Source organism: Pteronotus mesoamericanus, unplaced genomic scaffold (genome assembly GCF_021234165.1).
Source record: "Pteronotus mesoamericanus isolate MK-2021 breed Mesoamerican mustached bat unplaced genomic scaffold, CSHL_Meso_final contig_68, whole genome shotgun sequence".
Taxonomy (NCBI): Eukaryota; Metazoa; Chordata; class Mammalia; order Chiroptera; family Mormoopidae; genus Pteronotus; species Pteronotus mesoamericanus.
The window spans coordinates 1,545,735-1,561,509 of NW_026555234.1; the positions used below are offsets into that span (position 1 = coordinate 1,545,735).

General features: G+C 55.2%; 1 protein-coding gene across 1 annotated transcript in view; it reads left to right on the forward strand.

The window, feature by feature from the left end:
* Positions 1 to 15,775, forward strand: part of RGS12 (regulator of G protein signaling 12) — a 100,118-nt gene that overhangs the window by 12,635 nt on the left and 71,708 nt on the right. Inside the window, exon 2 of the mRNA XM_054581891.1 lies at positions 6,992 to 8,972. Coding sequence (XP_054437866.1) covers positions 7,092 to 8,972 — 1,881 coding nt within the window. The 5' untranslated portion in view covers positions 6,992 to 7,091. The remainder of the gene's footprint in view (positions 1 to 6,991; positions 8,973 to 15,775) is intronic.

Genomic DNA, 15,775 nt, shown 5'->3' on the forward strand with positions numbered 1-15,775 from the left:
AGCGAGACAAAAGCCGCAGTCTTTCTGTGACCTGTTTTGGAAGTGACATCCCATCACTTTGGCCGTGCTGTTTGTTAGAAGTGGGCACGAGGTCCAGCTTGAACCAAGGGCAGGGGACGGCCACGGATGGGGTCATGGGGCCGTCTCAGAGGCTGCCTGTCACTGACCAGCCCTTGGCCCCAGTGAGTCGTGTCCCTCCCTCCCACACACAAAACACACTGTCCCCAAAGCCTCCCATGACAGCTTCAGCTCAAAAGTCCAGAATCTTGTCACCTAAATGAGCTCCAGGTGTGGGGAAGGTGCTCCGAGCACACTTCCGCTCCGTCTGTAGGCCTGGCCCCAAGGGCCAACTCTCGGCCCCTCTGCCCACACCAGAAAGGCAGCATCGGACAGCGTTGGTGACCACCGTCGGCAGTCCTCCAAATGCGGGGACACGGGAGGCGTGAGGCAGGCCTGGGAGCGCAGCCATCTTTGGTCCAGCACGGCTGGTGTTGGAAGTTCTGTGATTCAGCCTCAAGACCTGGGGATAATTTCTCACACTCTCCCTTCTGTGTCCCTGAGCCCTCTGAGCCCGTCTTCCCCTTCTCATGAGAGACCCCACGTATTTGCTGTTGAGCCATGCCCTCCACTCGCTTCCTGCCAGGAGAATTTTGGGGTCTAGCGCCCACTTTTCATTTTGTACTGCCTTTCACCCTTTCTATTCAGGCTGGCAGTGTTTCTACGGGTAAGAGTTTTCTCAGAAACTTCGTGAGTCCCCTGTGAGTCTCATTGGTGTTGACTCCCATCAGATGTTCCTCAAATCCCTTTGGAGGGTGAGGGGCGGCGCCCAAGGGTGTCTCAGGTCCAGTTGCTCAGTGAGGAGGAGTGGGTCTGAGGGGCACCCGCCCCATGCCTGCTAGCCCTCAGCCCACATAGCAGCTGGCACCTGGGGTCACTGCCCCACGGCGTGGCCTTGTGCCGGAGTGGGAGACGAGAGAGGAGTTGGCTTTGGGGAGCGCAGGGGCCCGTGTGGGCAGTGGTTGCTCAGAGGAGAGTCAAGTGGCACCGTGAGCCGAGGTGATGCTGATGGCAGCTTAGGGGAGGTGTGGAGAGGGGGACAGGCGCGGGCGAGCTTCCCCAGGCAGAGGCGCTCCACCGTGGCAGGGATGTGAGAGGTGTGGAGAGGGGTCCCCCAGGAGGCTTGATTCAGGGAGTCAGGGCCTGCGCTCTCCTCTGTCACTCAGGCTCTTTCAGAAGGCCTGGCCTCCGACCTGGGGGCTCTCTACCGCATTGCTCATAAACGCCTGTGGCGCCCTATGCTCGCCCATCAGTCCCTGGCCTTGTTGTCTGAAAATTTTGGTGACTGTTTCCTTCCTTAAATATAAAGTGAACCTCAGGGCACCTGGGAGAGGCCAGACCCCGGGTGTCAGGGTTTCCGCCTGGAGCCCTTGCAGGGCGCCCTGCTTGTCTGCTCCTGGGGCCTGGGGATGGGCTGAGCTGTCCCAGCCTGGACGATCCCCGTCACGGCTCAGTTGGGTCTCCTGGACCAGAGCCCAGCGTGGAGGCGACAGACCCCATAGCAGCAGCGGGCACACACCCTAGAGCGCCTCTCTCCGCTGCTTTGTCCCCGCTGTGTGGGACAGGACTGGTGAGGGCCTGAGAGAGGAGGCCCCTTCATTTTTGTACAAGGAGGTGAAGGAGGTGAGGCTGAAGCCACAGCTAAAGGTTGAGGCAGGCAGGGCCTCTGCCAGGTTTCTCACATGGGACCCCACTGATCCTCACTGCCCCAGGCAGGGGATGCTGTGGTCTCTGCCCTACACATGACCAAGGTTGTCACTTGACCAAGGTCACATGAGAGGCAGGCCTGGCCCTCCTACATCTGGCTCTGCAGTCGAAGGGCCCTGGCTGAACCTGTTGGACTCTGCCTCAGCTATTGCTGAGCAGCCAGAAAGCGGGCTCCCCCAGGACAAGCTCTCCCCTGTGGTCTCCCCAGGACGGGCCCCTTCAGGAGAGACCCGCCCCCGAGGTGCGGCCCCCACCACCCTAAGGTGGGCCGCCGTCTCTGCTCCCTCTTCCTAGATAGAGTAGCGCCTGAATGGAGGATGGAATGTGGGAGCCTGTGGAGCGGAGGGGAGGCAGCAGCTTGCTCTTGGGCGCCAGCAGAGCTGCTTCAGAGCCTCTGCTGTTTGGGGGGAGGTGTGAAATTCAGCACTCAGAAGGGGCTGCCTTTTAGGCAGTCATTTTAGGAAGAGCGTTTCCTTCTTTGTTCCCAAAGCCCTCGAAGTCTTTAGGGAGGAGAGAGACACTTCCTTGCCTGGCATATTTGGGCTCCGGCCCACCGCGCTCGGTGCCTGGGGGCCTGGGCAGAGGAAGGGCACAGGGACTTGTTTACACTTCTGTGTGGTGTTTATCAGATGCCTGGCGTCCAGGAGGGCGATGTTGGATGCTGGGGAGTTCATTGGCCACCATGTCTGCCCCTGTAGCTGGGGGCCAGGCTGTGCCTCTGCTGGGGTTTGCATGGTCCCCCCCGGGCCGCTCCCTCCCCCTCCACCAGCTGGAGCTGGCGTCATGGGTGAATAAAAAGAAACACAATCCGAGGAGTCAGGCTAAAGGCATCAGTAGGGGACCCATTCCCTGTTAGGGATATTCAGTTCATCCCAGTAGCTGCGGTGAGGCAGACTCAGCCACGGGACACCTTGCCCTAGGTCAGCCGCGCTAACATGGTGAGTCCGCACACGATGCTTCCTCTGCCCACCCTCCCCTTCTAGAGCTGCCCCAGGTTGAGTACAGGGAGGGCTAACAATGGTGTACTCACCCAAGTCCTCAGAGTGCCAGCCGCACCTGGGGAGCATGGCCAGTCTGCAGGCGCACTGAGGGCACAGCGGGGTGACCCAGCCAGAACACCAGCTCAGGCCCCACTGCCTGCTCCCTTCTCATTGCTTGCGTGTCTCTCTGTCCATCAGCAAGCACATGGGAGCTGCAGAGCCTCGTCCGCAGGGCCCTCTGTCCTCAAATGTCTGTTGCCAAATTCTCTTTGTATGAAATTTACCTTTTCTCTCTGAAAGTTTGGGGAAACTTTTTTCACTTTACCCTGCCCAACATTTGAGCACTTGGTGGGCCCCTTGAATTTAAAGGTTCTTGTCTTTCTATAGCTCTGGGAAATGGTCCATTAATTTTTGGACCAATTAGTCAACCTTGTATTGGACAAATATTGACCATCACTACTGACTTCAGCCAGCCATCCACCTACCCACCCACCGATCTATCCACCCATCCATCCAACCATTCATCTACCCATCCATCTTTCCATTCATTCCTGTATCCCCCCATTTATCCATTTATTTTCCCATCCCCACCCATCCATCCATCCTCCATCCATCCACCCACTCACCCCCATCCACACATGACCAGAACTGTGTCCCCTGGGGCTGTGATGGCCAGTTCATGCAAAAGCAGTCTCGGTGTGAACTACTCCCTGAGATTCGGCATGACTGGTGACTTGTAACAAAATATTCTCTGTCCTTCGGGGCCTGAGCACATGGCCTGTGTCGCCTGGGTTGCAGGAATGGAGCTGGGGAGCCTTCCCTTTGTGGCTGCAGAATTCCTCTGCTGTTTCTTCCAGTTTCTTTCTGTCTTCGTTTCCTACCTTTTTTCCCCTTTGAGTCACACAAGGCCAAACATCCCACCAAATGCTAAGATCTGGCTGTAATTTCAACCGCCTCCAAGGTTCTCCAGAGAGAACTTTGTCTTTTTCACATGATCTATAGCCCCAGATATGCTCTGCACACTTGGGGGAGTCCTTCCAGGCTGCCCTTTGCAGGTGACATCATGACGGGTGAGCAGAGATGTTTTCTGCTGAATCTGCCGGCACCAGGCAGAGGGCTCCTCCCGTTTAACAAGGACACCGCTCTCGTCCGGGGGCTCATCTAACCCTAAGTGCTCCCAAAGGGCCGTGTCCAAGTACCATCCCATGTCTACTCACGGACTGGGGGGACACGGACGTGCTACCCGGAGCCTCTGGGTGGAGAAGAGGGGCCCGGGAACTGCCCAGCGGCAGAAATACCCATTGAGGTTGGAAACTAGGGCCTGTGGTTCTCCTGAATTTCACGGTCCATTCACTAGTTTTATTGTTAATTGATACAGTTTAAGGAAAAATTAAACTATAGGCTGAACTTATAAAATATGATTATAGGCATGAAGATATGACCCCTGAGTTAGAAACACTGGCTTTAGTCAGTAGAGCAGGAGGACAGTAAGAGCCCAGTGGGAAGGTCCGGGCGGCCCACCCGGCCTGTGCTCAGTGTTAGCCAGGCAGCGCTGCGCCTCCGCGGGGGCCCGGCGAGCTGCGAGTGATTCTACGCAGAAGACTGGCGGCCGCGTCCTCCTCAGAGGCTCTGTTATTGGTGGGAGTCTCCTGTGCCGGGAGGGAAGCAGCGGGGCCTGCTGGCCTCTGTCCTGGGAGCGTTCACGGCAGCCAGTGGCACCTGCAGCACCAGGAGCAGCGGCAGCTCCGCGTGGTGTGCCTGCCAGGGACCGGGCAGTGTTCTGAGCGTTTCTGCATCGGTTATTGCATGCATACACTGTCCCCCACCACCAAGGTGGCTCCCCTTGTGTGAGGTTCCTGTGCCCGCTGAAACAAATGGTTACAAACTCAGTGGCTTAAAACAACACAAATTTACTCTTTCATGTTCTGGGGCTCTGGCGCAAAATCAGTCTAACTGGCTGAGGTCGGGTGCTGGCAGGCTGCTGCCTTCTGGGGGCCTGGCGGGGGGACCCCTTTTCTCGCCTTCCCAGCCCCCCGAGGGCCCTGCACCCCTCGGTCGCTGCCCCCCCCCCCCCCGCCGTCCTCTGAGCCGTCGCTCTCGCCTCGGCCGCCCCCCTCGCCTCGGCCGCCCCCCTCGCACGGCCTTCTCTGCGACCCTGGCCCTCCTGCCTCCCTCTCACAAGGCCCTGCGGTTCCACGGGGCCACCAGGGGACCCACGGTGGCCTCCCGTCTCAGGGCCCTTCACCCGGGCACAGCCGCGAGGTCCCTCTGGCCGTGCGAGGTGACACCCATGGTTCCTGAGATTGGGCATATTTGGTGGAGGGACATTAGTCAGCCCATCATACCCCTGAAGCAGATTCAATGAGGAGACCCTAAAACACATTTCTTGGCTATCTTTAATGTGTATATTTTTAATGATGTATATTCAATTATTAAATGTTCAGTCATATTTAAGTGATTAATTTAGCACCACTTAGATATTAAATAATACGGTAATTTAGAAGTAAATTGAAACAAATTGTACTTTCCCACTCTTCCCTGTCATGAAAGAATGTCACTCAAATATGCATCCTCTGCACCAGTGTTTTCGTCCTCCTGGAAGCTGCCCACGGAGTCACATGATAACATGTTTCCCACGTCAGCCATCTCTCATGTTGTGCATGCGAATGACTTTGAATTATGCTTCTGTTACTGCGAGCGTTAGCCCTGACATAATTTCTCCTAATAACTTTAAAACAATTACTTAAAAACACACTCTTTAAAAAATATTTTCTATTACATTTTGATTTTGACAACATAATCACTGTATTCATTTTTTAAAAAGATTTTGTTTATTTTTAGAGAGGGGGGAGGGAGGAAGAAAGAGGGAAAGATAAACATCGATGTGCAAGAGAAACATCTGTCATTGCCTCTCACATACCCCCCACCTGGAACCTGTCCTGCAACCCAGGCACGTGCCCTGACGGAGAATCGAACCCAGCGACCCCTTGGTTTGTGGAACAATGCCCAGCCCACTGAGCGACGTCAGTCAGGGCCTGTATTGCTTTTAAAAGTGAGCTCTAAAGGGCTTTGTGTGGCACAGCGTTCTCACTGCAGGGCTGCCCTTGGCTGGTGGCCGGGACCCTGGGTGTCGGGAGGGTTCCCAGCCCCCTCCTGGTTGGAGTGTCCCCCAGTGCGTTGCCTGTCTGTGCAAACCATGTGGTCTGTCCTCTAGGGAGCCTGGAGTTTGGGACGTGCCAGGCAGGGCCCGCGGGGCGGCCCCCGTGAGAGCCCTGGCTGAGCCTCTAGGGGCCTCCCTGGTAGACGCGCTCCACGCGCTGTCACAACACGAGGCGCAGGGAACTGGGCGCATCCCTTGGGGCTCTGGAAGACGACCTGGGGGCTGAGCCTGGTCTCCTCTGGACTCAGCCCCGCGGGCCCTCTCCCTGCTCTGGTTTTGCTTTGTGTCCTGTCGCTTGTAAGTCACAGCCATGAGTAGGCTGTGTGCATAGTCCCATGTCCTCCTGGTGAGTCATCGGATCACCTTGGGGCCCTGGTGCGGGTTTGTTTGGATGACAACAGCCCCCATGATTATGAAGCTATCCCCCTGGAGTAATTGTATTGAATTCCTGTGCTCTTCTTGGTGGTTTTCTCTGTGGTATCGGGCAGCCTCTGTAGTTTGGGCTGAGGTGTTTCAGACTGATGTTTCCCCCACACGGTACCTTGGCGAGAGGGTGGAGCATGACACAACATTAGCTGATGGCTTCCCTGGGGAAAATCTTTCTAGAGGGGCTTGTGACCAAGCACTGGTTGGACTAGGCGTTATTCTGCCCTGAGTCTGCGCCAGCCCTCCTTTTCAGTCCGACTCTGCCCTTTGGTTCAGATGTCCCTCAGACACTTCGGGTCTGCAGGGGCTGCTGGACCTCGGGCCATGCTGTGAGTGTGAGGGTCTTCAGGTCCCTTCTCTTTCCGTCCAGATCGGGAGGTGGGGCAGCCCCAGGAAGCAGATTCTGGGGAGCCCTTAGGGGCAGCCTCTCAGGAGGTACCGTGTTCTGGGGGATCTGTCCTGGGAGATTTTTCCTACTTGGAAGGAGACTCTTAGCCTGACCTTAGATTTCCTGCCTCTCCTCCACTTTGACATTTACACAGTAACTAGAGGCTCCTGGGACAGGCTTTGTTAATGAATTACCTTTTTAGGTTTAGGTAATACCAGTAAGCAATAGAGAGCTGGGTGCTTTAATAATGAGCTATTTGCTTTTCTTTTTTAGGGCATTATTTCCAGAAAAACTATGGCAGCATCAAGCATTCTCTGAACGGCGGACCCCCGGGAGTAAGGAACTATGCTCCTGGCCTTGGAGGCACGTTGAGATGTACAGAGCGGGGGACACAGGGGAGCGCCCGCCACAGGGGACGGCGCCCCCTCGTCTGAGGAGCGTGGAGGTGGCCAGAGGAAGAGCAGGGTACGGGTTCACCCTCTCTGGCCAGGCGCCGTGCGTGCTCAGCTGTGTCATGAGGGGCAGCCCTGCCGATTTTGTGGGCCTCCGTGCTGGAGACCAGATACTTGCTGTCAACGAAATCAACGTGAAGAAGGCGTCCCATGAGGACGTGGTGAAGTTAATCGGGAAGTGCTCTGGGGTCCTGCACATGGTGGTGGGCGAAGGCCTCGGCCACTTGGAGTCGTGCTCCAGCGATGAGGAAGTGGGGTTCTACGAGGGAAAAGGCTGGCGGAAGCCCAGACTTGATTCCAAAGCGCTAGGTATAAACAGAGCGGAGAGAGTTGTTGAAGAAATGCAGTCGGGTGGGATTTTCAACATGATCTTTGAAAATCCTCGTCTTCGTGCAAGCAGTTCAGAGCCCTCGAAATTGAAACAAAGATCCCTTTCAGAGTCAGCTGCTGCGCGATTTGACCTTGGACATGAAAGTGTCAATGATCTGCACCCCAGCCTGCTTTCCAAGGAGGAAATTTCAAAAGTTATTAATGATGATTCGGTTTTCAGTATTGGACTAGAGAACCATGAAGATTTTGGATTAGATGCAAGTATTTTAAATGTCGCCATGGTCGTCGGCTATTTAGGTTCTATTGAACTCCCTTCGACAAGCTGCAACCTGGAGTCCGAGAGCTTCCAGGCCATCCGCGGCTGCCTGCGGCGCTTGCGGGCCGAGCAGAAGATCCACTCTCTGGTGACCATGAAGATCATGCACGACGGGGTGCAGCTGTGCACCGACAAGGCTGCCGTGCTGGCCGAGTACCCCGCCGAGAAGCTGGCCTTCAGTGCTGTGTGCCCAGACGACAGGAGGTTCTTTGGGCTTGTGACGATGCAGAGCAGTGACGATGGCAGTCTGGCGCGGGAGGATGAGGGTGTCTTGCGGACCTCCTGCCACGTGTTTATGGTGGATCCAGACCTGTTCAATCACAAGATCCACCAAGGCATCGCCCGACGGTTTGGGTTTGAGTGCACGGCCGACCCTGACACCAACGGCTGCCTGGAATTCCCAGCGTCCTCCCTGCCCGTCCTCCAGTTCATCTCCGTGCTATACAGGGACATGGGCGAGCTGATTGAGGGTGTACGGGCCCGGGCCTTTGTGGACGGGGATGCCGACGCCCACCAGAACACCAGCACCAGCAGCAACAGCGACAGTGGCATCGGGAATTTCAACCAGGAAGAGAGAAGCAGCCGGGTGCTTGTGGTCGACCTGGGCGCCAGCTCTAGCAGGCACGGCCCCAGCAGCAGTGCCTGGGAGGGCGCAGGCGGGAGGGGCCCCCAGCCTCGGGGCGCCCCCTGGAACGGGGCCTTTGGCCTCGAGCCCGAGGCAGGGCCCCCAGGGGAAGCTGCTCAGCAGGCTGACCGGTGCTGGGATTTCAGCAAGCACCTAGGGCCCACTGCTCACGTGGAGGTCCCCCCGACCTCCTTGCGGAGTTCTGTCCCTCCTTCCAAGAGAGGTGCCGTGGGCCCTGGCGGTGGCTTCGGCCAGCGGTGGCTTCCGGTTCACGTCCTGCAGGAGTGGCAGTGTGGACACGCCAGCGACCAGGAGTCTTACACGGACTCCACCGACGGGTGGTCCAGCGTCAACTGCGGCACGCTGCCCCCTCCCATGAACAAGATTCCCGCGGACCGCTACCGGGTGGAGGGCAGCCTGGCGCAGCCACCGTTGAGCACCCAGAAGAGGGACTGGTCCCGGAAGGCTTTTGGGATGCAAACCATTTTTGGTCCCCATCGAAATATTAGAAAGACTAAGGAAGACAAAAAGGTAAGCCTGCTGGGAGTGGATCAGTAACGGTGAACTTGATTCGACGACTTAGTGACTGACGGAGTGACAGCACACCAGTTGCCTAGTCCCCAGTCCCAGCTCCCCTGAGCTGCGGCCTTTGTCGGGGGTTGCAGGGTGCCTGCTGTGACTGTGTGCTGCGGGCTCCATCTTGCCTGGCGCGCTCGTGGCTCTCTCGAGTGGTCTCATCCCCAGCAGGCCCTGGCTCTGCCGCCTCTTGGGGTCCTGCATGGGTCTGGAGGGACAGGTGCTGGTGGAAGGGATGGTGACTTCTCATAGCCTGGGTGAGGGTCTTCCCTGCTCCTTTCTGCCCTTTCCTGTTGCTGGTGCCCAGAGGGTCCCGTCCCTGCAGCTCCTTCAAAGCCCAGAGCGGCTCTGGCCTGCGTCTTCGCCCCAGTGGCCAAGGCAGCAGGCCCTGTTGGGGTGAGAGCGTCCTTGAGGCGTGGAGGCTGCTCACGCCGGGGCACGGCTCCCTCGTGGTGTCGAGCCGTGCGCTGTTTCCTTCATCAGGAAAACCCCACATCGCGGTGCCCAGGGGCGTCGGGGTGTGCTCCCATTGCCTCCCAGGAGTGTCCCGGTTTCCTGTTTTATATGTAGACCTGTGACCCGTGTTGCGCTGACTTTTTGTGAAGGGTGTGCAGTCTGCATCCAGACTTCCTTTTCTGCGTGTGGACGTCCTGGCTCCAGCACCATTTGTAGGAAAGGCTCTCTTTGCTCCTCTGTCCAAGATCAGATGAGTCGCTGCGGGGATCTTGGGCTTCTTTTTAATGTTCTTTCACCTTGAACAAACATGCGCCAAGAAGGATGGTATTGGCTGGTATTACCGCCCGTCACAGAAGAATGAAATACTTGTCACGGAGTAGTTGTGTCACTGGCATTAGAAGGTAACAGCGTAGCATTCCCTAGTTTGTGGTGCACCTGGTGTCCTGTCGAACCTGGGTGGGACTTCTGTGAGTTTGTCCAGCTGGGTACCTTTATTTTCATTTTACTGACAAGGTTTATGCGTATTAACAACTTGCCACAGTCAGGTGGCAAATTAGTGCTGAGACTAAGGCGTACCTAGAGCTCCATGTCATCTTCCCCTATAGATCCTTTTGTAATGGGATGGGACACCTGTTTATCTAAAAATAAGTAGTAAGGAATTGTGTTTCATTGGGTCCCTGCTATAATCTTCTTGAAATTTATTGGTTGCTTTTTGCTTTGCTGAATGGGCTCCCATGTGTTTTTAGCTCAGTGTAATCCCACAGCCTCTTTGGTTGGAGTGCAGAAGTTTCCAGAGGCTGTGAGGTGGGTGTCCGGGTGTCCCTCCAGGCCCGGCTTGAGCTGGCTGGAGGTGTGTCAAGATGCACAGAGGACAGGCCAGAAAGGGACAGAGGACGTGCCAGGACATAAGAAGAGAAAGAGGCTTTAGGAAAGGCAAGAGGCAAGCCCTGGCTGGTGTGGCTCAGTGCATGGAGCTCTGGCCTGTGAACCGAGAGGTCTCTGGTCTGATTCCTGGTCAGGGCACGTGCCTAAGTTGTGAAATGTGCCAGTGCCCGGAGCAGGAAGGTACATGAGAGGTGCTGTTAGCAGGCAGAAGGTGGCTCCTGCCGGGAGAGCCCTAGTGCGGCAAGGGGGCCTGGCAGGGAGGCCGCGCTGTGAGCCGCTGCGCAGGCTTCTCTGCTCTCTGGCCCAGAGGGCACAGGATTCCACATGGGATCCTGTAGTTTTTCTAGTACAATGACAGGAAGTTTTAAAATAGATTGTAAAAATATCTGGGGAACGCAGTTAAGGCTCCTGTGAAAAGATGTGGCTTTGATCATGACCCTGTGCAAACAATGCCCATGGGCAGCATCGCATCGCTCGCTGGCCCCAATCCCAAGGAAGGCAGGCGGCGACCGCGGCCTTGGCGGGAGCCCCTGGTCCGCAGGGATAAACACGCCATTAGCGGAGACACCATGGATCTGAGCTGCCCTGGGGCTGGAGCGCTGGGCACGGAGCGCCTTCCGACAACAGGTGCTGCGCGCGCTCTAGGGGCTCGGGGCACGAGGGGCGCTGCCACCGAGGCTGCCGCAGGAGCCAGGGGAGCAGAGCGGAGAAGCACGCCCGGCGTCGCTCGCTCTTGGTTTTATGTGATTTCCAGGAAGCGTGCGGCCGTTCAGAGCTGAGAGGCCGCTGTGTCCACTAGGGCGCTGGGGTGTCTGAGTCCCTTGACGGTGTACCGACTGGTCACGGCCGCCTCTGCAGCTTCATGACGTGGGCTCTGCCCTTGTCTCCTAGTCACTTGTTATTGTTTTAAAGATTTATTTGTGATCTTACCTGTAGCTCCAGTTTATTCATTTCGGCCATGTAACAGTACACACACGCAGAGTCACCACGGAAGCGACCACAGTGCTGCGGCAGACATTCTTGTGCACGGCTCCAGGTGTGTGTGGGAAGGAAGTTCCCACGTGCGCAGCACGGACTGGCTAGCTTTGGCAGCGCCCGTCTAGCGGGTGATGGCCGGGAGTTACATTTTCAGTATGCATTTGTCCATGTTGACAATGGCCACCAGCGTTGTGAAGTGGGGCAGATCTCGTTGTTTAGTGATGATGACCTTGCTGCTCTCCCCACACCCTGTCCTCATGCTGGGCCACACAACGAGAACCACCTCAGAGGTCGCCCTGCGTGTACCGGGGCTGTACAGTAGGTGGGGGCGCCGCAGACAGGAGTCTTAGAGCTTAGACACAGGCTGCCCCTTCCTCTCCTGAGCGGGGAGGCAGCCCTGGGCCCTTTGAGCAGATTCTCCTTGGAGACAGAGGGAGGACTCCTGGGTTTCCCCTCTTCCCCTTTGCAGCGTGAGCAGGTGTCTCCAGGAGGAACGGAAGCCGAGCTCCTCCCGGGGGGTGTCCTCTGGTCTTGCCCCTGGAATGGAAACCCCGGGGAGGTAGCCCCCCCGAGTTTTCACCGTAGGCCCCAGCGTCATTGAACCGCCCAGGTCTGGGGCTCAGAGACTTGCAGTCCCAGTGAAACTTGGCCCTGCGGAAACACAGTGTGGCCTCCCCACAGCCCCGCCCCTGCCGGCATCCTGGCTCAGAGGGCTCCCCGTCCTGGCCAGCGCTGCTGGTGTCCTCAGATTTGTCGGTTGGCAGCCTCGCAGAGGCAGAATGGCCCCTCGCAGTGGCCTCAGTTGGTGCCCCCTTGGGCACGAAGGTTTGGTTCCCTTGCTGATGGCCTGTTTTCCTACTCGGCTGCCTTTTTCTCTATGACGTGCAGGAATTACAGGTGCTGCCGATAACCCTCTGCTGAGGATAGGTGTGCACGTGTATCTCCCCAGCGCACAGCTGGCTTTCCGCTTGCTTTGTGGTGCCTTGATGAATAGCTGTTCTTAATTTGAGTGTCACCTGACGCAGCATTTTCTCCTATGCTTTGTGCTTTTGATTTAAGACAGTCACTACTATCCCGAGGTCAGGAAGAGCCTTTCCGTTCTCCCCTCACATTTCTTGGAGTTGATTTTTATGACTGGAATAAGGTGGTTGGCAAGTTCATTTTTTCCATGTGGATGACCAGGTGTGGGAGCGCTAAATTTCTTTTCAGGGGCCTGGGAGTGCCCCCTGCTCTACGCCACCCACTCACGTGTGTGCGGGGTGTGCCTCAGTCCCCCTTTCCGTGGTCAGCACCCCCACAATACTTTACTATTGAAGATTGTTGCTTCATATGTCTTTGTATCTGATGGGGCAGGTCTCCTTACCGCACCCTGACTCTGCTTGAGCCTTGCACTTTTATATACGTTTCACAATGTTTATAAATTCTCTAAAAATGCTCTTGACATTTTTATTGCAGTTGTACTTTAATCTGCAGACCAGCCTGGGGGAGTGGGTGTCGTTTCAGTACTGACCCTTCCTGTCCATGAGAATGGTATCTGTCTCCACTTATTTAGCTCTTCTTTATTCTCTTTCAATAAAATTTTTAACTGTCTTTATGAACATCTTTACTTGGATTTATTCTTAGAGTTGTTAGTTAGCTGTATTCCTCAGTCCTTTATACATTTTGTTATCCTTGCAACTGGTGCCTGCTTAAACATTGTAAATGCCAACTTTTGTGATGTGTAAAAGTGCAGTTGATTTGTTGCTTTCATACCCAGCTGCCTTGCCAAGGTTATTTTATTTGTTTATACTAGTCATCGTGAACATGGGTCGAATTTTGGCTTTTCTTTTTTGGTTGTTTTGCATTCATTGAGATGACCAACCAAGCTTCTTCCTTTAAAATGCCAATGTGATTTGCTACACTTCCATTCTTGAGATAAACCTAACTTGTGATTATCTTTTTATATACTAATGGATTTGGGTTGCTAACATTTTCATAGAACTTTTCAGTCTGTGTTTATGAGTGATCAGACTGTCTTTAGTTTTCCGTCCTCCCCTTGTCTTTGGTTTTGGTGTTAAGGTTATTCTAGCCTAAAACAGTCATAAAATCGATGGTGGCATTTTCTCCTCCCCTTCTCTTTTTGTGTATTTAGTCTTTTATTGGAAAAGTCTTACTATAGGTGAAGTCCGTTTTGTCTGTTACCATCATAGCTGTGTAAGCCTTTTCTGACTCAGCATTTTATATTATTTTATTTAAACTTTTTATTTCTCCATGTTCTAGGATTGTTACTGTAAGTAGCAGATAGTTGGATTTTTTCCTAATTCTCATTCTTCTAATAGTTCACAAGTAAGATCAGAGACAATTGGCAAATTTAGTCCATGTATATTTATTGGGGTTACTGGTATGTTATTTTGGTTCTATGATATTATGTACTTAATATAAATCTGTTTTGTTTTTTTTTTAGGCTTTTTCCTCCTGTTTTTCCAGAGTCTTTGTTTTGTTTTCAAGACTTTTTGGTTTGTGTGCTATTTCATTGCCCCTCCTTCCTTGGTTTAGAAGTGATGTGCTTTGTTTCTGTTTTTTAAAGGTTTTGTCTTGACTGATTGCCTGGTACATAGTAGGCTCTTAGATATTTGTTGAATAAATAAATGTTTCCCTTAATTTTATGCCCCAATTTAAATGTCCTTTCCTCTCTATTCATCCTTCTCTTTCTTGAATAGGAGACCGAGTCTTTGTCTGCATTTTCTTCCTCTTTTCTCAAGATGGTGGCTCGCTATGATGAGTAAACCTTCTTCAGCTCCTTACATGCTCCTCCCAGAGTTGGTCCAGTTTTATGTTTGAAATTTGTTGATTCTAAAACTGTTTTGATGTTGGGCTTCGAATTCTCCCTGGTGTGTAGTTTTGTTGTAACGTGATTTAACAAGTTGTGCCAGTTAGTCAGCTGTTGTCCCTCAACTCCGAGCCTGCCCTTTGTGATTGGCTGTGGGGTGCCGGGGCGTGTGTGCTCCCCCGCACCGCCATCTGGGTCCCTGGCCGCTTCCGCCTCAAGGGGCCCGCGGGGGGCCCTGCTCCTTGTCTGCTCCCGGTTGCCCGCTCCTCCCGTGGTGACTCTTCCCCACCAGGCGGTCCTTCCTGCGGCAGCCCGCGTGCAGTTTGCGGTCCCCCCAGCTCTCCTGGGCCGGCCTTGTCACCCCTCAGGCGCCGCGGTCTGGGTCCCAGCGCCTCCGGCCCCTTGTCCGGCTGCCAAGGTGAAAGAACTCCCCTCTTTCCTGCGGTCCCAGCCCCCGGGCGCAGCTGCCTCCTGAGCCCGAGAGTGTGAAAGCTGTCACAATACACTCTAAGAAAATACTTTTTGGCTGAGCTAGAATTTGTATGAACTCCTCAGTGCTGAAACAACTGGTGTGGTTTTGCTTTCTGACTAGATCCATGCTACCTCTTTCTGGAAAATTACTCAGGTGATCTGGTCTTTACTTTAAGCTAAATGGTCTCCAGGGTTAGAGTTTACTTGTTCAGTAAGTGCCTATTAAACACCTGCTGTGTACCAGGCACCGGGGGGCTGGGCAGAGCGGCCACCAGGTGGGCGCGGCCCTTGCCCCTCTGGGGCCCATGGGCCAGTGCCAGGGCTCTGAAGGCGGGGGATTTCCAGTTCTGACTGTGACTAGATTGTCACAGCGCAGCGATGGGACTGGGGTCTCCTCCGCCTCCTCCCCTCCAGCCGAGTGGCCCTGAGCAGGCCCTCCGCTGCCCCGGGTCTCTCTCAGTTGTAGGTTGAGGAGTGACTGGCTGTGCTGAAACGGGTCCTCTCCCTAACGTGGTGGCTTCATGGGACAGTCAGTGCTGGTGCTGAGAGTGGCTGGGCAGCTGGCACCCTGGGCCGGGGGGCGGCTACCCTGGGCTCTGTTCTCACCCTGCTTCTCAGCTGTTCCGCCCCAGAGGGACCCCGGCACCTCTCAGGACCTCCTTTGTGGGGACAAAGGCATTCCTTAGGACCCCTCCCACCCCTCTTGTTTTGAGGCGACAGCAATGAGGCGGGCCGTTTCTGCGTGTCCTAAGCGGAGGCCGGGGGTAGGGCCGGGCCCTTCGGTTCTGGAGGCGCGCTGCCCATATGCGGCCCCCGGCGGGGCTGCCGACGGCGATGCTGGCGGTTGGGCTGTGTTCTCAATGCTTGGAGGCGGGCCTCTCGTGTGACTCTTGGGGGCAAAACGATGGAGCTTGTCCCCCATGCCCTCTGACATTGGGACGCAGCAGTCCTGGGCTGGGCCATGCCACGTGATGACGGTGTTGCCAGGCATCTCCCGCCCACCTTCTTGAGTAGTTGTGATTTGTTTGCAGTTTAAAAAGTGGAGTTGACTTTGAAAAAAGGAGCTGCTGCCTCACCACTCCACAGCCGCCACTGTGCAGTCGTCTGCGGGGAACCGGCCTGCTCTGTGCCAGCGGGGCCAGGCGCCAGCGCTTTTCCA